Here is a 23,346-nt window from a genome sequence, read left to right on the forward strand (position 1 = left end):
CGCTGTCACAGGTCGCCTTCCCAGTCCTCTTCCGAGGACTCCGCCCGTCGGCGGGTTGCTTGTCCCAACAAGCATTCCACTCTTGAGGAATGGGATTCCTTCCGAAAAGAGATGTTGGAGATTTTTCAATTGCAGGGCTCTGGTCTGTCCGCGCCGTCTGAGGATGCCGGTCGTGGCCGTGCTAGAGACACCGCTCGTACGCCTTTCGGCTCGAGCAGTTTTTGCGACCACCGGGCGCCTTCGAGGTCCCAGTCGGGCAAGGATGGTCGCTCTAGACATGCCCGTTCCAGGTCCCGGACCTCAACGCCCTCGAGACCGCGTGAACCTGTGAAGTCTTCGAGGAAGACGACGACGCTGGCGGCGCCAAGGTCGTCGACGGACTCTCTCGAGACCCCGCCTCTAAGGAAGTCGTCGACTCCATCGGCGCCTAGGTTGTCGAGAGACACGCTTGGGGCTCTGCCCTCGAGGCCTGTGTCGACACTGTCGAAGCTGTCTGCGCCACGCTCAACGTCAACGCCGATTCCATTGACGCCCTCAAAGTCTTTCGAGGCGGCTTTGTCAGGGATGCCTCGTGGTACGGGGGAACCCCCTAGAAAGGCTCGGGCTAAGGCAAAACATGTCTCTGTCCTTTTTCGGTTCCCTCTTTCCAGCCTCTGGATTATATTTCTGAGGTGGATGAGTGGTCTGAGGAAGGTGTGGTTCCTGCAGAGGTCCCTGATATTGTTTCTGGTCATAGCCAGCTTGAGGACCTGCGCCAGTTATTGCATGACGCCAGTGGGCTCGACACCTCTCTGGAGGTGGAATTTGGTAGGCCTGAGCCTGGAGCACATGCCGACTCTTATCGGCGACTGATGTCTAGGGTCACGGATTACCTGGGTTGGTCTGCCCCCCTGGGGATTTTCAGCAGGATGACCTAACTGATATCCTGGACCAAGGTCCTCCAACTGACCCGGTACTGCAATTTCATTTGGCCTTGCAGAGGGTGGCTGCGGCTTGGACTGCTCCAGAGAGTCTCCCGGCAGTGAGCAAGTCCTTGCCGAGGAAATATCGCCCAGCCAGTGGCGACCCCTGCTACTTGACCACGCACCCTACTCCGGAGAGTTTGGTGGTGCAGGCGGCTACAGCCCAGGCAAAGCAGGCGTCGTACCCTACCATCCCTCCTGATAGGGATGACAAACGTTTTGATGGCTGGGCGAAGAAGGTATTTTCTTCTGGGGGTATGCCGCTTCAGGCTGCCAACTCGGATTGTGCCTTGTCTCGTTTCACGCACACTCTGTGGAACTGTATTTCCCTAGCGGCTGATCATATTCACGAAGGGGAGGAATGGGATGGCTTCCTTGCTATTGTGCAGGATGGCAAGGATGCAGTGTGTGAATCCGTTCAGTCTGGTCTGGACATGGTTGATTGCGTCAGCCGGTCCATGGCGGCGAGCACCGTAATACGCAGGTTTGCGTGGTTCCGGAAGTCTGGTTTTGCTCCTGATCTGCAAGCCCGGCTCCTCAACATGCCCTTTGATGGTGACCGTCTTTTTGGCAGCAAGGCTGACGAGAGTCTTGAGAGGTTGCAGACCTCCAAAGCTGCAGCGAAGTCGTTGGGCGCTGCAGTTCGCCAACCTCTGCCTTTTCGTCCTAGGGGACAGCAATGGAGGGGAGGTTCCTTTAGATATTACTCATCCTTCAGTAAATCGAGAGGAGCTGCAAGTCAAAGGGGCAACTGTAGGAGTGCCAGAGGTGGAAAACAAGGTACTCGAGGTGCCAAGGACGCGCGTGCAGTTGCCTCTTTACCTTGAGGCACTGCTGCAGCCGCTTCAGCTTAGTCATGAGGCCTATGCTTCTCCGGTTGGGGCAAGGCTGGCGCAGCATCTGGTAGAATGGCGTGCCATTACTTCAGATGTGTGGGTTCTGGAGATCCTAGTCCATGGCTACTGTCTTCCTTTCCGGCAGAAGCCTCATGACAATCCACCAGGGAACCTCTTTGCAGAGTCTGGATACGCTCCTTGCGCAGGAAATTCAATCCCTGCTGGAGAAAGGCGCCATAGAACTGGTGCCTGTAGCGGAGAGGAACAAGGGATGGGTATTCCCCTTATTTTTTGATTGCGAAGAAAGACGGAGGATTGAGACCCATCATGGACTTGCACGGTTTGAACAAGCTCCTCAGGAAGGACAAGTTCAAGATGGTTACTCGTTCTGAAGTCCTCCAGGCCCTTCAACTTCAGGACTGGTTGGTGTCTCTCGACCTCAAGGACGCTTATTTTCATGTGCCGATCCATCCAAAGCACAAGAAGTACCCGAGGTTCGCGGTTGGCGACCCGCACTTTCAGTTTTGGGTCCTGCTGTTCGGATTGACCTCGGCCACGAGGGTCTTCACCAAGGTCATGGTGGTTGTGGCAGTGCATCTCAGGAAAGGGGGATTCACGTCTACCCCTACCTGGACGATTGGTTGATCAGGGCGCGCTCTCCAGAGCAAGTCCTGGATCATCTGTCCGTCACCTGCCACTCCCTTCACAAGCTGGGCTTCTCCCTCAACTTAAAGAAGTCCCACTTGACACCAACTCAGCGGCTCCAGTACATCGGAGCAGTGCTTGACGCATCCTCCCCAGGTAAGAGCTTTTCACGTTCAGCAGATGGTGCACAAGTTTCCACTTGGCCAGACGCTCCCGGCGTTCGAGTTCTTGAGGTTGCTCGGCCTCATGGCGTCCTGCATTCTTCTGGTGCCAGAGGCCAGGTTGCGGATGAGATCTCTGCAATGGGCCCTCAAGCTTCAATGGTCCCAGTCCTCCAGCAGGTTGTCGGACCCTGTTCAGGTGCCGCCCTCGGTCGTCCAGGACCTTCTGTGGTGGGCCGTCGAAGGCAATCTGATGACGGGGGGGCTCCATTTTGGCTGCCCTGGCCAGAGGTGACGATTGTGATGGACACATCCCTCACAGGATGGGGAGCTCATGCCAACGAGCTGACAATCCGCGGTCTTTGGTCTCCGTCGGAGTCCAGACTCCATATCAATCTGTTGGAGCTGAGGGCCGTCAGGCTTGCCCTGAAGGCTTTTCTGCCGACTGTGCGAGGGAAGAATGTCCTGATTCTGACGGACAACACAGTGGCCATGTTGCAGGAGATGTGGCTTATTAAACCTCCAGTTTGGGACAATTATGAACTGTCACTTATTCCTGCAATTTCGACTGGAGGTCGTCCTTCATTTGGCCTCCTTATCGCACTAAATATGAAAGCAGGTTTTTCAATTGTTCCATGGGCCCCTGTGGGAATACATCTAAAGTTAGTTGAAATCCTCCATGGTCAACAAGTACTTGCTCTAATCAATATTTACAGAGATATTGCTAGCATGGCTGATACTTTTTTTGCTGGTCTAGATGAATTGTTTCATCTTATTTTATTGATAATCGATTACATGTACGTTGACACTGCTCTGTTTCAAAGGATTGAAACTTTAATCATCAAAGAACATCAAATGAGTGACCACAGTTTACTGATCCTTATGCTAAAATTGCCACAAATGCTGAAAGGAAATGGAGCCTACTATCATGCGTCTTTAGGAGTGAATACCTCCCGTATATGCCTGAAAGTGGAATTATGGCACTTTGAGTCAGTTTGAGCATCTAGTCAATGACAATTTAAATGTCCCAGATAGAAATCAGTATACTGAATTGCTTCATCCATTTGCTCGAACAATAGCAGTTCCGAAAGGCAATATTATTAGACATCCACATGCCTTTGACCCCAGTATTGCAAAAAAAGAGCTAAATTCAGGTTGCTCAAAAGACAAATACTCACTTCTATGCCAACCTCCAAGTGGCAAGAGCTGACAACTGCGAAATGCAAATATAAAAATTGGCTTCATGGTAGAAAGTGGATTATATTCCAACAAGAGAGCGAAGCCATGGCCCACGCAATGCATAATAAAAACTCCTCTGGCATGTGGTTTCTGTTAAACAATCACACCTGCCATCTTCAAGCTGATGCCCCACTAAATGGTGTATCTGAGCAAGTATGGATAAACCATTTTTATAACTTATATGCTGACTCTCAATATGCAGTCTCCCCTATAGACCAATCTCTACATCAACTTGGCAGGTGGATGTAGCACATGAAACAATACACAATATTATACAGAAAATTAGCTCTTCACGAGCGGAAGGCCCTGACGGGCTATCTAACCAGATGTTTAAAACATCTGCAAATCTGGACAAATATTTTGTTCACAATTTTCAGACCTACTACAAACACATAACATACTTGCCTCATGGAAATCTTCTATTATCATTCCCATCTTCAAAAAAGGTGATCAAACTGCTCCAGCTAACTATCGCCCTATAACGTTGTTAGATGCTCCAGGCAAGATATTTACTAGGCTAGCTGGACACGGATCAGTGATCATCGTGACCCTAACCAGACAGGGTTCATTGCGGGCATGGGAACGAACATCAATCTTCTAACCCTCAATGCCATTAAAGCACATTGCCAGGAAAGCAAGCAGCAGGTCTTTTTTGGGTTTATAGATTTAAATGCTGCATTTGATTCTGTTAGTCGTCGTCTCTTATTGGGAAAGCTACTCAGACAATTGTCTGTCCACCCTATGACATTATCTTTTCACTACCCCACGAGACTTCAGTTTGTATCAGAATTAGCGTGGATGGACTGCTAACAGAAAAAATGTCCACTTACCGAGGTCTAAAGCAAGAGGGTGCTCATTGGCCTCTGCAGTCTTTAATTACTATTTTCATGATGTGAAAGACATCCTAGCAAAAATCATTTCAGACTCCCCCAAAATAAACAATGTTCAAATACAAGCGCTAATGTGCGCTGACGATTTGGTTCTTATTTCAAGAACCCAAGTTGGCCTACAACGCGTACTTAATGCTTTTCAAGAGTATGTAAAGGTAAATGAATTATCAGTTAATTCCTCCAAAACACAAATTGTACAATACTCACCTAGAAGACAAGGGCCTCTCTCTTTTGTTTGGACTATCGGCTGCATTCCAATTCAAGTAGTACCAAGCTACTGCTACCTGGGAATGGTCTTTGATGGCAAGTGGAAAGGGCAAGGACAGCTGGAACGGATAGAGAGCAAGCTAATATCAGCCATATCTCAAGCATGTATCATCATGCATAAATTTGGCAAATTTTCGATCTTGCCGGTTTGGCACTTCTGGAGCAAAAAAATTGTTATACGGGCTTGAGGCATTGCAAACTGAGTCCCCATTTAAATTTAACCAATGGGAAGCTAAATTCTGGCATTCTGTGCTCCATCTGCCCCAAGGTACACTTACTGCATGGCTGAGATATGAGCTCGGGTTACTTTCTCTCCAAGCCCATTACAGCTGGCGCCTGTGTGCCTTATTTTGGAAATGTTTGTTGTCATCAAAGGAGGAGGTACTTCTAAAAAAAACTTTCACTCCATTTGTTTTCTGCCAAAAATGTTTTTGTAAGCAATTGGTTAGATGAGACTTGTCATATCTTGGCTAAAGCTGACATAACGATTGATCTGTTATTGAACAATCCGGACAAAGCAAAATTTAAGATACATCAATTGGATTGGATCAACACCTGTGAGCAGTGTTTGACCTTCCGGGATAGTGACTCGATGCGTTTTCCACCAAAAAGGGCAGGCATGTTAACCCCTTATCTGAGACGGTGTCCCACTCCTAAATATCGTAGTGGCATTTTACGACTCCGCCTCAACTTGTGGACCACAAACGACATAAGAACAAGACGACGCATTGTGAGTCTAGACCAACATTTCTGTCGTTTTTGTAAAATCGCCACCATCACCGAAACTCACTCATCTGATCAGAGTGTACAATGCATAGGTCTAAACGTGAAATTGTTTTCACAAAACATTGTGAATATTTGGGGAATTTATCACAAACTGAATGTTGGGCAGTAGTGTTTGGTAGTCACAACATGGCAATACAGATTGCAGCAGTCAACTTTTTGCACAGCCTAAATTTGGAGGCAGACGAAACTGAAAACAGGGAAAGTGAAACTGAAAAAAACGATTAGAGTGCTATTGTCTGCTAATGATTGCTTTCTGTTCTTTCTCTACCGTTTTTCTCTTCCTATTGTTTAGCTAATTTTTTCCTTTAATGAATATTTGATTTGGTATTGTATAATATGAGTGTTACTTTCTTGCCTTGTTTAACAACAAATTTTGGGAAATCTATTCTACCTTGTGCAATTAATTAATCACTGCTAGATTATTCTGTTAGTTTGATAATAACAAATGAATGAGTCAATTGGAATGAATTTGTATTGTCATTAATTTTTAACATAAGCTTGTAATTGTTTTGCGAATGTTTTCTTTGTATTTCGATTTGTTTTAAATGAAATTTTGAAAGGTTGATTAAATTCAGCCAAATTAAAAAAATTTAAAAAAAGAATGTGGATCCTTTTTCATGTGACATTCCTGTAGTTCTCTTTTTTGCTTTCGTTGGCCCACAGGGGCCTGCAAGTGGGTACTGTTAAAGGTTACCTGGCGGCGCTGTCTATATTTAAGCGCTCGTCTGAGGAGTGTTCTGATTTTAAAATTCCTTTAATTTCTCAGTTTCTCAAAGGACTCACCAATGTGTTTCCGCCGGCACCTTTCCAGGTGCCTGGTTGGGATTTGAACCTTGTTCTGAAATTCCTTATGGGTGCTCCATTTGAGCCTTTACATTCTTGTCCTTTGAGGCTGTTGACCCTTAAAACTGTGTTTTTAGTTGAGTTGCGGTCACTTCTGCTTGCAGAGTGAGTGAGTTGCAGGCGTTAATCCACCCTTCACTGTGTTTCATAAGGACAGGGTTATCCTTAGAGTTCGTCCTTCCTTTCTTCCGCAGGTGGTGTCGGAATTTCATTTGAGCCAGAAGATTTTTCTTCCAGCATTTTATCCTCCTCCACATCCTGGTAAGGAAGAGGAGAGGTTCCATAGGTTGGATCCTAGGAGAGCTTTAAGTTTCTACATTTCTCGCATGTCCTGGGTCAGAGTGGACGATCAGCTCTTTATTTGTTACGCTGGAAGGTGCTTGGGACAAACTGTGACTAAGCAGACTGTCTAGATGGATTATCTTGGCAATTTCTGAATGTTACGGCTAGGCGGGTAAGGACCCTCCGGTAGGCTTACGGACCCATTCTACTAGGGGTATGGCTGCCTCTACTGCCATGCAAAGGGGTGTTCCGATTAGTTACATCTGTGATGCAGCCACTTGGGCTTCGGTCCATACTTTTGTACGTCACTACTCCCTCGATTATATCCATGGGCAGGATCTGGCCTTTGGCAAGGCGGTCCTTTACTCTGCAATTTGATTGGGCAGTCTAAATTTCTATATTCTAAATTCTTTTCCCTCCATACGTTGGCACTGCTTTGGGAGTCTGTCATAGACATGGAATACGTCTGAGGACCCAATCCCCTCGAAGAACAAGTTACTCTTACCTAGTAACGTTCTTTCGATGGGATGGTCCGATGACGTATTCCATATCGCTCCCTCCCTACCTGCCCCACCACAGAATTTCTTATGCGATTGCAGCTTACGTTTCCGCAAGGCTTTCTGTGGTCATACTGGCAGTGGTTTGGTGCCACACGTTCCGGGGGAAAAAACTACAACTGAGGCTACGGGCGTCACGCATCCTACTTATAACATCCAGTGACGTCGGCTCGACAGAGGCCCTCGAGGACAGCGTATCGACGTCATCGATGCAGGACGCAGATGCCGAAAGATTTTCCGAAGCAGCACAGCTGTGGTGATTACTGTTATAAATATGGAATACGTCGTCGGACCATCCCATCGAAAGAACGTTACCAGGTAGGAGTAATTTGTTCTTTCAACAGCCCTATTGTGAGGATTGTGAAACATCTATTGCAAGAAAAGAAAGGGTTCCAACTAAGACGGACCAGACTCTCTCAATTTATATGGCAGAGTAATCCAGTTTCGCTCAAGGGAGGAGAGAAGGCCGGTGGATGGATAGTTAGCCGCAATAAGCAACCCACACATTACAGGTCTGTACTGAAAAGGAAACTTGTTATTGCCGAAGTCACTAGAAGGTGAAATAAGTATGCTGGTTAAGACAACACTCAGTATGACAGTGTAGATAAAAACAAGTAAGTAAAAAAAGCATAGTATTAGACCCTTTGTATCTAACAGGAGGGGGCACAACTGAATTGCTTCAATTTAAATATTTGTAACTGATTAACAATGGTAGGTGGTCCACACCAGAAACTCCCTTGCACACAATCAAAACATGTTTTAGCTGTGCCAGTAATCCCACCATACAATATTCCTCACTGAATTCTCAATATCTTTTCATGTGATTCCTCAAACAACCTGAACTATCCTCAGTCTCTGGAGGATAGTTCAGGGGTAAAGTGCTCGCCTTTGAAACGAGACGCGGAGCAACACAGGTTCGATCCCTGGTTCCGCGCTTAGAAACCTCTGGGTATTAAGCACGTTATAAATAACTAATTATAACCATTATCAGTACATTAATTAGCCAAAAGAAGACACAAGGATCACAGTCTGCATCATATCAGAACATCTTTAAAATATGTGCGCGGGTAAAGATGTAAATCCAGTATATTTCGGACAATGGTCCATCCGGGAGATGTCTATCTCAGGTATGTCCTCTTCCAAGATCAACTGAATAAAAAAAACCTCTGCAAATGCATTCACGATGCTAACGATTCTATCCATATCTTGAATATTTCTGTTATACCAAACTTCACTGAGCACTGACAGCAAAGCCTTGTGAATACCATTGGGGTTTTGAATAACCTTGCTTAACCCTAGGTTTACTTTTCTTGGTCCTGCCCCATGTAGTGACTCAGAAAACCCCTGTAAACACCTTGTAATTTATAGGACCTGTAATGCATTCTACCATTGCCTTTCCTCCCCACTTTTCGATTTCACCAGTGGAACAGCTTACAATACAGTTGTAATTGGTTTCCTATTTAAAGTGCTTGGGCAGCCTGCTGTTTTTATCTGTATATTTAGTGTTACTGATTTGTAGGTTAATGTAAACATAATGCACATTATTATTGTCAAATATTTACGTGTTTTTCAGTATATACTGTTGGTACAATACTTGATCTCCATTGTAAGTGATATGTTGTCTATGCCCTGTGCTTACCCCTTCTAGGAGTGAAGCCCAGGTGCTAACTCCTACAGTGAGCAGCGAGTCTCAACTTTTGGTGAAACTCTGCTTTTCAACTAAATATTAGTGTCTCTAAACCCCACTCAAGTGGGCGTATAGATGAACCTTCCTAAGACATAGATGGGTGCTATTATTAATATATCACAATCTTCACCTAAATTAAAGTTTATTGTATGGTGTAATAATTCGGGGCAACCTCGGAAGGCTAGATTATGTAACACATTTGGCTCAAAAGAAGACTCAAGATGCAAATTATTGAGGTAAGTAACCTTTCTGCATAGTGAGCGTCATCCTTGTGCAGATATTCCTTTTATTTGAACCAGTGACTTGTGCTGTTACTCTGCCCTCAACCACCTCTGGAGATGTAGGACTAGGCACCTTGACCATAGCTACTCCACTGAACTATGAAAACTAACAGTATCTTCCAGGTGTTTTTAGCCAATGGGTGGTGGCGGCCTTGGGATTTAAACAGCTTCAGATGATTATTCGTAATACGTGGTCTCTGCTTTTGCATTTTACACTTCTCGGGAGTCCTCTGTATTAGCGAGACAACTGAAACTCTGTCTTGTGGGTATTGTTTAAGTTAGTGAATTCGGCGTCCTCGCACTATACAAAATGTGAATGGTTTGCATGTGTTGGGATATCTGTGCATGTCATGGTCTCTAGCTTGTTTCCTAGTGTCACAAGTCCACATAACCTGTTATCTGAAGGGGGAAAAGTCTGCATCTGTCTAGCATTACAAATTAAAAATCATGATGGAAAATGTGTGCATTGTGATGCAGCTCTTCGGCTGTTTCAAAAGCAATATTTGAATTTAACACATTTCTCTTGCAGCTGGTCATTTTTCTTCTCTCCTTGGCTAAAAATTCCATCTGAAGCTGCACATCTTCTGCAGTGACCTATTTCTTTTGTTTCAGAACCAAGTCATATCCTTCGAATGGGATGAGATGCAGCGATGGGACACAGATGAGGAAGGGATGGCATTCTGCTTTGAGTATGCTCGCGGAGAAAAGAAGCCACGATGGGTCAAAATCTTCACTCCATATGTAAGCATTTCCATTTATATCTGAAATGGATAGCCATCCATCCAATCAAGTTACCCCTCTCACCCTCCCCCACAGACACAATTCTTTAGCGCAATGGAGTAACTGGTATTGTGGTTGAGGGACAAACACAGCCAGGAAACACTACAGCATGCACATTGCAAGGGACCTGGATGCCATAAAATACCAAAGCCATCAGAATGTCAACTAAGAAATAAATGGAATAAGAGGAATACACAGCAAGCCAGGATAGTCACTCTTCAGATGTCTATGGGAGCTGGTTTTGCCTACAATGAATATACAGCCAAGACACCAAAACGCATTTAAAACACACAGTAATCACCAGTAACAAGGTCACCATGCAAATTTGGCCCTTGATGGACACTTTCCTTTCAATAAAGGACAGTTGGTGAACTGCCACGGATCTGTCTGATTACACGTGATCTGTATAATTTTGTTTAAAATTAGTAACACTACTAGTAGCTGGAACTCCTCTGTCCTTGCTTGGAATGTGCCTTACCTGTGGTTTCGTGACACATCAGGTATAGTGTCTGGCAGCGTTAATCATTCTCCATTGTAGGATTTTCTTCATTGATCAAACTATAAAAAATGTTGCCGCATAAGCAGGGAAGGTTTTTGATAATGCAAAATATTATGTTTATTCGTAACATGAGGTGCCATCAAACACAGATTATCTATTTTTAAAAACAATGTAATCAATCCTTCATCTTGTGTCTGAATGAGTATGCAAAGAGTGTTGATACAAAAAAGGTCAATTATTTCTAATTTCAAAATCTTTAGATAACTTAATCAGGCACAGAAATGTCTTTGAAAAATGAGACAGCTTAAGTATTAACTATTCAGGTCTGTTCTTCAGATTTGTGATACATTCACAAAGAGCCATGCATTCTATCTTGATATTTATACTAATATTCTTCCTTCTCTTGCACATTTCAGTTCCCTCTGCTGATGAGGCTTTGTCTACTCTTTATTCTACTCTTTTGTCAGGTCTTGATCAACTGTATCCTCTTTCTGCCTTTCAGCCTACCCGTAAACCTGCCCAACCTTGGCTCTTCTCATCTCTGTTCTATGCAGCGACTTCTTTGTCGCTTGGCATGACACTGGCTTAAATCTCTATCTCCGTCTAATCACTCCTTATTTTTCTTATCACACCCTTTACGACAACTGCCTAAATTCTGCTAAATGCTCTTATTTCTCTGATCTTCACACTCGAACTGCTCATCCTAGGCGTCTGCTCCAAAGTTTAACCTGGCTTCTCCCTCTCCTCCTTCCCCTGATCCTTCTATTACTTCTACTTTCTGCTCTTGATTTTGCTTCCTTTTTTTCCTCTAAGATCTATTCTTTAAGTGAGGACATTGTTAATTCATCCCCTTCCAATATTGTGTTTTCTCCCCCCATCTAAACCTCTAACTTTTTGCTCAGACTTTGCTCCTGTGTCCAACTCTGATGTAACACTCTTGTTGCCCAAAGTCCATCCTACGGCAGCTCCTGTGGATCCTATCCCATCTACTTATTCCCAAAATCTATCTTTCCTACAGCTTTCAAACATGCTACCATCATGCCCATACCTAAAAAAAAAAAAAACCTTCAGCAAATCCTCTCATCGTTTCTAATTTCCGCCCTATTTCTCTTCTACCCTATTTATCTAAGCTTCTGCAGCACCTCGCCTATTCTCAGATTTCCTCCTTTGTTAATGATTTATCTCTTCCACATTTTCAGTCTGGGTTTCGTCCTCGTCACTCCACCGAGACTGCTTTAATGTGTGTACTTTACTCTCCGGTCTATTCTGTCTGCTCGTCACTCTAAATACTCTTACTTTCTTATTCTTCTTGATCTATCAGCAGTTTTCGACACTGTTGATCACTCTTTGCTTTTGGATTCTCTCTCCATTTGGTTTTAGGGGTTCACTCCTTTCCGGTCTCATCCGGTGGAAAGACATCCTCACCTTTCCCTCTTGAGCACAGTGTTCCACAAGGTTCAGTCTTGGGCCTGTTTCTGTTTTCACTCTATACTTCTTTACTTGCTCCTGTCATTTCTTTCTTTGGGCTCATCACTTTTACGCCGACGACACACACAACGCCAGAAATTCACCACGCTCTTACAATCTGTCTCTCTGTCATCAAATTTTGGATGGCATCTCACTTCCTCACCCTAAATGCTGGGAAAACCAAGGTCCTATCCTTCCCTGCCAACACAATTCTCCCTTACCCCACCACTGTCTCTTTTCCCCCTTTTACTCTTTCTATTTCCCCTACTGCACGTAATCTTGGTCTTTATCTGGACTCTAATCTTTCTTTTATCCATCATATTTCTCTCACATCCCGTGCTTGCCATTTTTATCTTTATAATATTCGTAAAGTTTGCTCCTCTCACTTTCCATGTGAGTAAACTACTTATCTCTCCTATTTTCTCCTGACTCTTCTATTCTGCCAAGCTCTTTGATCTCCCTTCCTCTCGCCTTGCTCCTTTGAAATCAATCTACCATTCCTCTGTTTGTGTACTGTCTTCTCTCCTACCATAATTGTATCTCATGTATCTCAAATCATCTTCACTGTCCATGATTGTTTGCTATCAGAATTGATATTTGATTTACTGTACAGTTCAGAATTTTTGTACCGTTGGTTTTAACTTCGTCCAGCACTTTGGACAAAAGCGCTGTATAAGACTCAATAAAATACAAATGCATTTCAGAAGATAACCTAATCTATTACAGTCTTTAATATTTAAATGGAGCCCTGCAGAGATATGCATTCAAGGAAGAGAAAGAAGCAAGGTTGGTCTGCTCTTAGAAAAGGCAAGAAGCCTAGATGTAGTTCAGTAGGTTTTAGGAAGAGCAAGGGGTGTATCTCAAATGAATCTGTTGCCGCCCACCTTTAAGCTGATTATAGGAGAAACATTCAGAGTCTCTAAAAGTTGGTCAGACTGTACCCTTAGCAAGATTGGTGGTGCGGTCATCCATGTGTTGGGCTTGGGTCTCTTGAAATGTTGTGGTTTTTGATTTGTGAAGGCTGATGTGAAAAGGCTGGCATCCAATGGTTGCATGGCATATTCCCTCATTGCAAAAAAGACTGATTTTTTTTTCCCAGCCGTTTTTGTCGCCTTTAAAATGCCAAAATGACCCACCACCACTACGCGACGTGCTCCATTCCCCACCCTCATCGACTAGTTATTTTCCTAATATGGGGAGTTTTAAGCCGCCATCACCCTGTTTCCCACACCCATCCCTTCCCAGCGCAACACATGCGCACATACATACATGCACACACACTCACATCCACATGCACGCCAAAACAAACGCACCTACCTGTTTCTGCAGTCTTCCGGCCTGGCCCTGCCTGTCAGCCCCTGCACGCACACGTGTGCAGCAGGGGCGTGACAGTTTGATTTAGAAAGACCGCTCTGTGCGATCAGAGAGGTCTTTATAAATCGAGCTTTTATTTCTTGATTTCTTTTAAATGGGCTTTTGACCTAATAACGATCCAATACCATATTGAGATTGTTTATCCACATCTGATAAGGAAAGGGCAGGTCCTGACAATGAACAATGGCACTCACATGGGTCTCATAACCTTGTGGGGCAGGGCTTTTTAAATGGCTGGTAGGCCTTTGGTTGCAGTGAGTGTGGTAACAGAATATTGCCTCAGAGGCTCTCGAGACGGGCTCTCTCAGTAAGTTTGCAATGATGAGTATTGAAACACAATTCTAGGAAATGTCAGTTCAGTATGTTGCGACCCTACATATCTATCGGTGCAAAAGGTAGGAATTAATTTGGGATGGTGATCTGTCCCTGTATTGAAAATGTGTGTGCTTTTGCATTCATATTATTCTCTGCATTTTCTGTCCCAAAGTTGCCTTTCAGCAGTGCAATTTTAAAGTCAAGGCTGTGATTTGGTTCCAAAACGGGTTCCCCAATGGGCGTGTCATCTGTCAGTCTTCTAATGCCAGCCCAATAACTGCTTTAGCAACCCAAATTGTATATAAGAATAATGCTTCACTGTATAAGAGATGCGCTGTTGCTGAGTAAGGACTTCATTGTTGCAGCGCAAGGTGGGGGGTGTGAGACGAGAGAGCAGTGCAGGCAAGTAAGAGATGTGACGAATCGGAGGTTAGGCAGGTGAGCCCGCTCCGCAAACACCTCCCTAAGGGTTGAGGCAAGTAGGACCTCTTAGAAGAAACTCCCTTTTGGGGATAAGGACTCCCATCCCTGTGAGGAACTCCCTAGACAAACCAATACAGTTGCCTATATGGGAATATCTGGTAAGCTGAAGAGTAGGACACTATTATCTTTGGTTGAAGGCAAAGCAAGAATAAAGTTTAGTGCATAAGAAAAGGAAGATATCCCTTTAATACAAGATGTATATGTAACTGCGCCGAGGAAGACGAGAAGAGGAGAGCCTGATGCGCAGGGGAGGACCCCTGACATCACACAGACGAGAGGCGGAGCCGAGGTCCGTCGCAGAACCTGCGACTTGTGGAGATTGAGAGAAGGCGAGTGCGAGGCACTGGAAGACCAACGTGTGCAGACACGAGTGTTGGCAGGACCGAGAGAGCAATCAGCAACCCGGTGGTGGCATGACCACGAAGTGGAAGTGGTTGGCAGGATGCCCAAGTTACAAAGCAGAGACCGCACTAATCTGAAGCGTGTGTTGCTTCTGAGCCGCTGTGCTAGAGTTCAGCGCGGATGAAAGGAAATGAAGTGAAGCAGAGCAGGCAAGAACGAGAGAAACATCCCATCCGAGTGCCGAGCCCAACCGCCGGCCCACATCAAGAGAAGGATATCTGGGGAACTGGGAGAAGCAAGAGGCCCATAGGATGCCATTATGCAAAAACTCGTCCCAGTCCTAAGAATGAGAAAGTAGGACTAAAACTGTGTACGCGAATAATGAAGATCCCCGAGGGGAGAGACAAATATTGTATGAAGTTGAAGCCTCGTCCTAGTGCTGACTAGGTCATAAATCACTTTTTGTGGTGAAGATACAGCTCCAGAGTAACAGAGATGGAGCGGGCATGCTAGGCCCTGTTAGGGAGAATTCTCTGTTTAGGCTGAATTTCCTAACCTAGTGAGTCCCCCAGCAGCTTTGCTGGATTTTTGGGGTTTATTATTTTCTCCTGCCAAGAGTGAGACTCTTTTACCCTCACTCTTGGGCATGATTTGAGTGTGTTTCTTTGAATCTAGATGTGTTTAATGGGCTATGGGGTCTTTTACTCCATATGTCTTCATGTGTTTTTGTGATGTGTGTTACACAGCACCCTCAGTGCAGTGACACAGGGGTGTCATAGTGACCCCCAGTATAGACTCCATACCCTGGGACTGACTGTCTCCCAGGGCATGTAAAGTCACCATTGACTTTACTAGTCTTAAATTCTGAACAGAACCAGTACAAACCATCATATTGTGGACGTACTGGCTGGGGCAATTCAATTGCCCCGGGGTCTGTTAGTCGAGGGGGCATGTCTCCGTCCCCCCTGATCGAGTTTTGGCTGGTGGCAGTGGATACTACTTTTTATATTCAACCGCAAATATTTTCCTATGGGATTTCCCATTGTTTTAGGCTACTATCTTCATTTAATTATTTACGGTAGTCTCGAACATACCGCCGGTTTATTTAATTAAAATTAATTCTCCGGTTGGTATTTTTTGCCAAAACTTGATTCTAAAATGGCGTTTGTGTTCTCTTCTGTGACTCCATCCCAAGTCGAGCCCTTTGGTCCACTTTTTGGCGGGCTTCTCCACAGAAGCCCTCCAAAGTGGTGCCACTCTGCCTGGGGTACTTAGGATGGGTGGAGGGGAATTTGGGCACCCTGGACTGAGTTGCCTAGGTAACTCAAGTCGCACTCCATCCTGATTGGCCCAAGTGGTGAGCCGGCCGGCTCGCCACTTAGCATGTTTGAGTGACAGCTAGGCTGAGTGAATGGGGGTTTGCTGCATAAAAGCGGGGCTTTGGGGACTGGAACTTCAGAAGTCGCCACAGGACCTAAGAATCCGACGAGGGAGAAGCTGAGCCGACCTGCCACGACACCACCACCGGTGGAGCCCTGCTGGACTGCCTCACCACTTTTCCCAACGACAGAGGAGATCTTCCGCCGGAGAGTCTTCTTCCTTTGACTGGTGGGGATAACCAGTTTCACCGTCTTTTCGCTTTCCCGACGTACCTCGTGGCCGCCTTGCCCGTGCCAAGCACCCTGACAACCGGGATACCACGTTTTACCACGACCGCGAAACAAAGGTACCACCTTTAACCGGAAAACTCTGCGGCTGGTTTCTTCCCTGGTAGTGCAACGACCTTCATCTTTCCTCCAAGTCGAGGTCTTCTCTTCCCCTGGACGACGCCGCAACTTGCACCCACTACCAGGAACTGCCACTGCTGGAGGATCCTTCCCACTTAAGGTACCGTGTCCCGCCTGGCTTCCCTTGCTACCGACTGTATGGGGTAGATTTAGCCCCCGGCTTTCGAACCTCGGTTAGTCTGGGACACCCTGGCTAAACTTTCCTAAAGCCTCTCTAAACTCTTTTTGAACCCTCTGCAAGACTTTCTAAGCCTAGTGTAACTGTGTGATCTTGGGCGCATTTGTGCTCTGCTCTCTCTAAGAGTGGGCCCAGCCTTTGGACTTTGGCTCACCAGTGACTTTTGCTCTTCTGCCTTGCTATCAGTGTTCCTGAATCTTAGAGTGGTGTACCTTTCCATATTCTGTCTTTTTCCCTCCCTTTCTCACAAACTTATTGGAGTACAATCTAGTTAAGTGCTCACCTCTGTATGAAAATAAGAGGTGTCTTACTGTGACTTATCTGATAAGGAAAAATGGGTGTATATATTACAATAGTAACTGTGTTTAGAATATTTTACAATAAGAGTGCTGGAGTGTTTCAACTGTGTGTTTTTAAATAAATAATTATATACTTTGATACCAAAGCTCTGGTCAGTGTTTGCTTGTATTATTGTATCTGAGTGCATATTGTGTATACTTTGCATACTGCCTAACTCTTCTTGAGGGACGTCTGACTGCTCAGCCACAGCTACCAGGTAAATTTGGGTGGTGCAGACTGCTACGAAGTGGGTTTACTGCCAACACCTGTAGTCTTAAATCTTTTGCAGTGGTCCCTAAGGGAACTGCACAGGTTTCTGCCTAAAAGGCCCCTATTGTGAGAGTGAAGCTGGCTAATGTGGAGTTCCACTGAAATATATAAAGGCCAGTATAAAACAGTGAATTTAGACATAAAACCTGGTGAAATGGAAAGAAATGGGCCTAGCCAACTTCACTAAAATGGACAGGTGTGCAAGTGAAGGGGAATCTACCTGAGAGCTTAAAACTGATGGATATGCCCAATGAATGGTAAATAACATGAGGGGCTGCAGATGCTGACTTTGTGTAAATTGGGAAATGGCACCTTTTGACAGATTTAAAACCGCAGCAGTGTAATTGGAAAGAAAAGATGCATTTGAAATACAGCTCATTTGTAAGATAAAAAGGAGGAATGATGCCTAACATTTTAAGAAATAAAGTCAAGTGACATTTTCATCATATAAAATCAGGCATGTAAAGAGAAAGGCCTATTTAGTTTTTGTAAAAGTGAACACTGGTTTCCAATGTTAACTGTGGGTGGCCTATCTGTGTGCATATGAATCTACCTCTGTTCTAATATAGTAGAAAAGAAAGATTGTTCAAAAGAAAGTTGCATGTTAAACACATTGGGTCAATGTACAATGCTATTCTTTTAGAATTATGTATGTAGCTTGTTTTTCCCAATTGAACTGAAAGGTCTGGGCCTCTGAAACTTTGACGTCAAGACCTTTGGCAGAGAACCTCTAGGAGAAGGTCTGGTTTTCAGTTTAAATGCTAAAAAATAGAGTAGCAGATCGGAATTGTGGAGGTGGCAGATAAGCTAGCCAGCAGAAGTGACCTTAAGGTCAGGTCTCCTCATTAACTGTGCATTAGCTGCGGAACCTTTGAATCTCGGGACGGCAGGGCATGATCACATGGGCCAGCCAAATGTCCTGATCAGGACACAGGAGTGAAATGAAACCTAAGCAATTGTGGGGGCTGGTATGAAACTCACTCTTGTGGTGCCTTGCCTTTGACTAACATTCAGTGCATTTTCTTGAATAGAAAGCGTATTGTGTGTGCCACTGAGCATCCAGGGTTCATATTAAAGGGGATGAAAGCCTGCAGGGACTGTGTAAAAACACATTTTTGGTGATAGATACAACTTGAGTTATGAGAAGAATTATGATTCCAGCCTTCCCATAATTCCGAGGGAATAGAAAGTTAGTGTGATGGTAGGTTATGGGAGTAAGGTTTGAATCATTTGTGACCATTTGTCTCCGGAGTAAATCGATAAAAATGGTAGTTCCTCCCAGGAAGGGCCTGCTGAGATATTAGTATCTTCTGACTCACCATAAAATATAAAAGTCAAAAATATATATGTGCCTGCAGTTATCTGAAAAATTAGGGTAGCTGCCATGTTAGATTTTAAGGTCAATGAAAAAGTTAAACCTAGTTGTCCTTTTGGGATGATGAATCTTTCTCCTCCCTCAGCCTCCATCATTCAAACTACATAGCTTCTTGTCCTATTAGGCATGGGGCATATTGGTGGGAGGGAGAGGGAGAGCTGGCCAGTCCGTAGCATGGGAATTATGATAATGTAGTCACAAGCCCTATAAGCGATCAGTTTTCAATCTCAGAGGGATATTTCTTTCTTTGACTTTTCGCCTCTTTGGACCTTTCTTTGGACTTTTGAACTAGAAATAGCAGACAGTCAGGAAGAGCTACCAAGGCCTTAAACATGGCAGGGGAGACAGACTGGGAAATCTAAAAGCTAGCTGTGCCTGCCATTTGAGGAGCAAGAGGAAGTCTGGGGACTACCCTGGACCGAAGCATTTGACCGGATCTGTCCTGTCCTCAGAGGAGCTCTGCTGTTTCCTGGATGCCCCATAACCAGGGCCTTCCATGTAACTAGATGAATCCAAATGCCAACAAAAGTGTGGGGGCGGGGGAACTGCCAGCCTTAATCTGCATACTCCATAGCGGGTAGGGCTGGAACTGGGGAGACCCTGGGCACATTTTATTAAATCCAACTCAAATTAATCCCACTATAGAAAATCACCCTATCCATTTAAATTGAATTGTGTTGCTGACTGCCTGCCTTAATCCTTTCCTTTAAATGGGTAGGGGGAAGCACTGTAGATCCTTAGCACATTAAATTGAAGTTAAATCAATTAATTTCCGTATAGAAAACCATGGGATGAGTGTTAGAGTTCGAAACTAACAATGTTCATGCCCAGTGGGCTAGAGCTGGTACAGACAATAAAAAACTTGGGTGACTCCCTTCCTGAAACCCCTGCCTTCTGTAACAAAGGACTGTCCATAATCCCAAAATAAGTCACACTAAAACACTGCCATTCAAGTGAATGTAAAGTGTGCAAAACGAAATTTCCCATTTGTTTACTTGCATCCCAGAATGATATTTTTAAAGCCCTGCATTTCATGCAAATCAGAAGCCCAAAATTATTTTCCCTTTCATTTCCCTTCCTGACTTTGACTTCCATATAAAAAAAAAACAAATGATGAGGTTTTCATCGTCTATTTGTGAAACCCTGCCTTTCCATAAAAAGCCAAAACGATTTTGTTACTGTATTCCCATTCCCTGTACTTTGCTTTTAAATTAAGGGGTCATATATAACTGATGGTTTATAGTGACATTTTCGAATGCCATATTTTCAAAATGCCATTTTGTCGACACAAAATTGCTGTTTTTTTTTAAGGTTTTTTAAATTTTATTTTTGAAATGGGGGGGGGGTTCCCCCAACCTCCCCTTTTTTCATTTACACTTTTTTTTACTTACGAAACAAAACTAAAACATAAAATAAAAAATACATTCGGAAATTTTTTTTCTGAATTTTTTTGGCCAAAATGGTATTTCGAAAATATGTTTTCGAGAATTTAACCGGATACCATAACTGATGCCTGGGAGTGTGAGGAGAGCATTGCGATAACCCAAGCAGTCACTGAGGGTTGTTCAAATTTCATAATTAATGTGCAAGAAATCCTGTGTGTTTGATGTACAGTTTCTAAATTTTACCTTTGTTGTAGTATCTGTAAGTTCATTAGAAATACAAGTCACTCAATTGGTGCAAGTAATTTGAAATTCGACATTGTGTTGTGCCACAGGGTTGGTGGTTGATGTTTTGGTTGCTATTACTATTTGTCAAACCTTAAATATATTTCAAATGGATTGTGTCCTCCCGCGTATTCCTCATCTTATGATAATTATCCTTCCAGCGACAGCTGCTTTGGATTTTTTTTCGACAGGGGCCGCTGTGTACCATCTTCTTGAGTCGATATCCCTCAAGGGCCTCCGTTCGACTGTTGACTTCATATTAGTATAAGTAGCACACGCCAGTTTGCTTCAGTTTTACGAGCCAAAGCTTTGAAGAATTAAGGCAGGATTTGGTTCTTCTGTGAACTTCAATACTATGAAAATGTCTTCCCCATCGGCTCCATCAACACCTAAAATGGTCTTCAAGAAGTGCCAAGACTGTGGATTGACAATGTCGATCACCGACCCCCACCGCATAGGTCTGTGTCCGGTACCGCTCACCATACTTCAAACTGTGGCTTCTGTCAGGCTATGACCGAAAAGGCTCTCAGGGAGTGTAAAGGTAAATTGGCAGTGCGGAGGTTGCCTTCGAAGTATCCTTCGAAGAGTTCAAAGAGAAACATCATTGAGTCTAGAGATTCTTCTCGACGTAAAAAATCTGAATGGTCTCGATCGAGAAGTCCATCACGCCATTCTTCATCTTCGAAGAAGGCCAAGAAACAGGGTCACAGGTCACCTTCGACCTCTAGTGATTCCTCGACTGAGGTAACCAAATGTCGAACTAAATCTGACTTCCCAGCAAAATGGAGTACATTTTGTAATAAAATTCTCAAAATCTTCGAGAATGCGGCCCGACCACTGCCCCCCTACCCCCGACCGAGGAACAGCCGCGGCACTCCAGCGGCCCGACAGGCCAGCCCTGATCCCATCAGTGGGGCCCCTCCTCTGGGCTACTTCACGGGGCCGGCTCCGGGGGACCGTGCCGACCCACATGAGAGGAGCGCGCCCCACCCTCCCCCTACCTCACCCAAAATATTTGCTGGGGACACCCCGCAGGCTCATCCGGGCTCTGGCCTGGTTCACACCGGAGGCGCTGCAGCGACCCACAACAGCGGGTCGAACTAAATTCAACGGCCCAGCCTGCATCCTTGCACCGTCACCGGAGTCACTCCTGATGCCTGCGGGAGGGGGCCACGGGGTGAGTGCCCGCTGCATCCCTCCCGGCTTGGGACCGGGGAAGGCGAGTGCTCTGCTTGGTCCGGCGTGGCTTTCGGGAGCCCGTCCTTCGCTCCCTGCATTCGCCTGGTGGCGAGTGGGGGGGGGCCACATAACAGGGACGTGCCTGGAGATTACGCAGCCAACTTGCCCCCCTCTGGACTCTTCCTGGGGCGCCCCTGCCCACATCGTGGCACTGCTGCCTACCTACCCGAAGAGCTGCAAACCTCCTCTCAATAAAGATCCCCTCCAGCTACAATGACAACTCATTCTTAACCACCTGGAAGGCGCACTACTGCTATCTGGGGACACGCACAGGCTGCAAAGGACTGAAGGCTACATTGGGGTGGGGCAGGAGAACCACCCAGCAACTGGCAAGAGGGGCTTCCCTTCACAGATGGCCTAAGGGATGCCCCATCTCTCCGTTACAAGGAGTGACACAACCAGCACCCAGCCAGGAGACTGGGTGATTCTCCAGAGGAACCCCTAACCTGCGACAACCGGAGGTAAGCCCCGGGAGGCACTGGGATCACTCCCCCAGCTCGCTTGCGCGACTCTGGTCCCCCTCGCCCTCCTCTCACTGAACTCTTCCTGGGGTGCCCCGGCCCACTCCCCTTCCACTCGCGTGTCCTCGCTTAGGCAGACCTGGAGGAACCTGGGCATTGTGGGCTATATTCTGAGGGTTGCAGGGAGCCCACCTCACACCGGAGTTCTAGCATTCTCACTGGCAGTGCATCCCTGCTCACCCGAAAGGCACTGGGCAGTCCCAAAAGCAACTCCTCTTTAAACAGGCAGATCTACTTCCCGCGGTCTCTTATCCAGGGGGGTGCAGGGCTACCTCACCAACTACGAACAATACAATGGCTAAACAATTTAAATCTGGCAAGAACTCGGACATCATAGCAATGCTAATGTCATCTGACAAACCGAAGAAAGTAGACCCCCCCCCACCCCCTCGTCACGGAATCTCTAGATAGCAAGGGACCGCTGGCAACCAAAGATGGCATCCGAGAGTTCATGGCAGATATCAAGTCAGAGTTTAGATCGTGTATGACCGTACTTACTACTAAACTAGAGAGCACTGATAAAAGGATATCGGAGGCTGAGCAAAGATTGGGAGAGGTCGAGGATCGCGCCCAAGACCACACTTCCACCCTAATAGAGGTCCAGCGCTCAATCAGACTCCTCCAAGACAAATGCGAAATGCTAGAATTTAAGCAGGAGGACCTTGAAAATAGGGCCCAACGCAATAACCTCCAAATCCGTGGCATTCCAGCATCAGTCCCAGACAAGAATCTGGCAGAATATGTGGGTGATTTCTTTCAATCTCTCCTGCCACAATTGGAGAAGTCACAACTGCTCTTAGATCATACCCACAGACTGCGTCCCTGCCGCGGGGTGGATTCGGATGCCCCACCAGATGTCATCACCAGGGTACATTTCTTTACCACAAAAGAAGCCATCTCAGCAACTGGCCGCTCTAAAGACGAAATTACCTTTCAAGGTGCCCCCTCCAAATTTATCAAGATCCATCGCTTCTAACCCTCCAAAAGAGTCGAGCCCTCCGCCCATTGTCCACCTTCCTTCAGGACCAACAAATCCAATACAGATGGCTCTTCCCTATTGCCTTACAATTATCATACAAGGGCACTCTGAGGAGAATTAGCCACTCTGAGGATGCCAAAAAGATTATACATCCAGACTCACCCGGAGCTTCGCTCCCACTATCTACAGAAGTCACTGCAGATTCAGATCCCGGGGCCTCTCCAAAACCCAAACCGAGCTCGTGGTCAAAGGTCCCAAGATTCAGAAAAAGGAAATGGGCGCACACAAATACGCA

The 23,346-nt window shown here is 45.5% G+C and overlaps 1 protein-coding gene across 3 annotated transcripts in view; it reads left to right on the forward strand.

Annotated features, from left to right (window-relative positions):
• SNX27 (sorting nexin 27) overlaps positions 1-23,346 on the forward strand; it is a 990,538-nt gene that overhangs the window by 690,331 nt on the left and 276,861 nt on the right. For all 3 annotated transcript variants that reach the window (XM_069650534.1, XM_069650552.1, XM_069650543.1), the window contains exon 10: positions 10,049-10,177. In XM_069650534.1, the coding sequence (XP_069506635.1) occupies positions 10,049-10,177 (129 nt within the window). The remainder of the gene's footprint in view (positions 1-10,048; positions 10,178-23,346) is intronic.

The sequence above is a fragment of the Ambystoma mexicanum genome, chromosome 1p, assembly GCF_040938575.1.
Source record: "Ambystoma mexicanum isolate Mex_15411 chromosome 1p, UKY_AmexF1_1, whole genome shotgun sequence".
Taxonomy (NCBI): Eukaryota; Metazoa; Chordata; class Amphibia; order Caudata; family Ambystomatidae; genus Ambystoma; species Ambystoma mexicanum.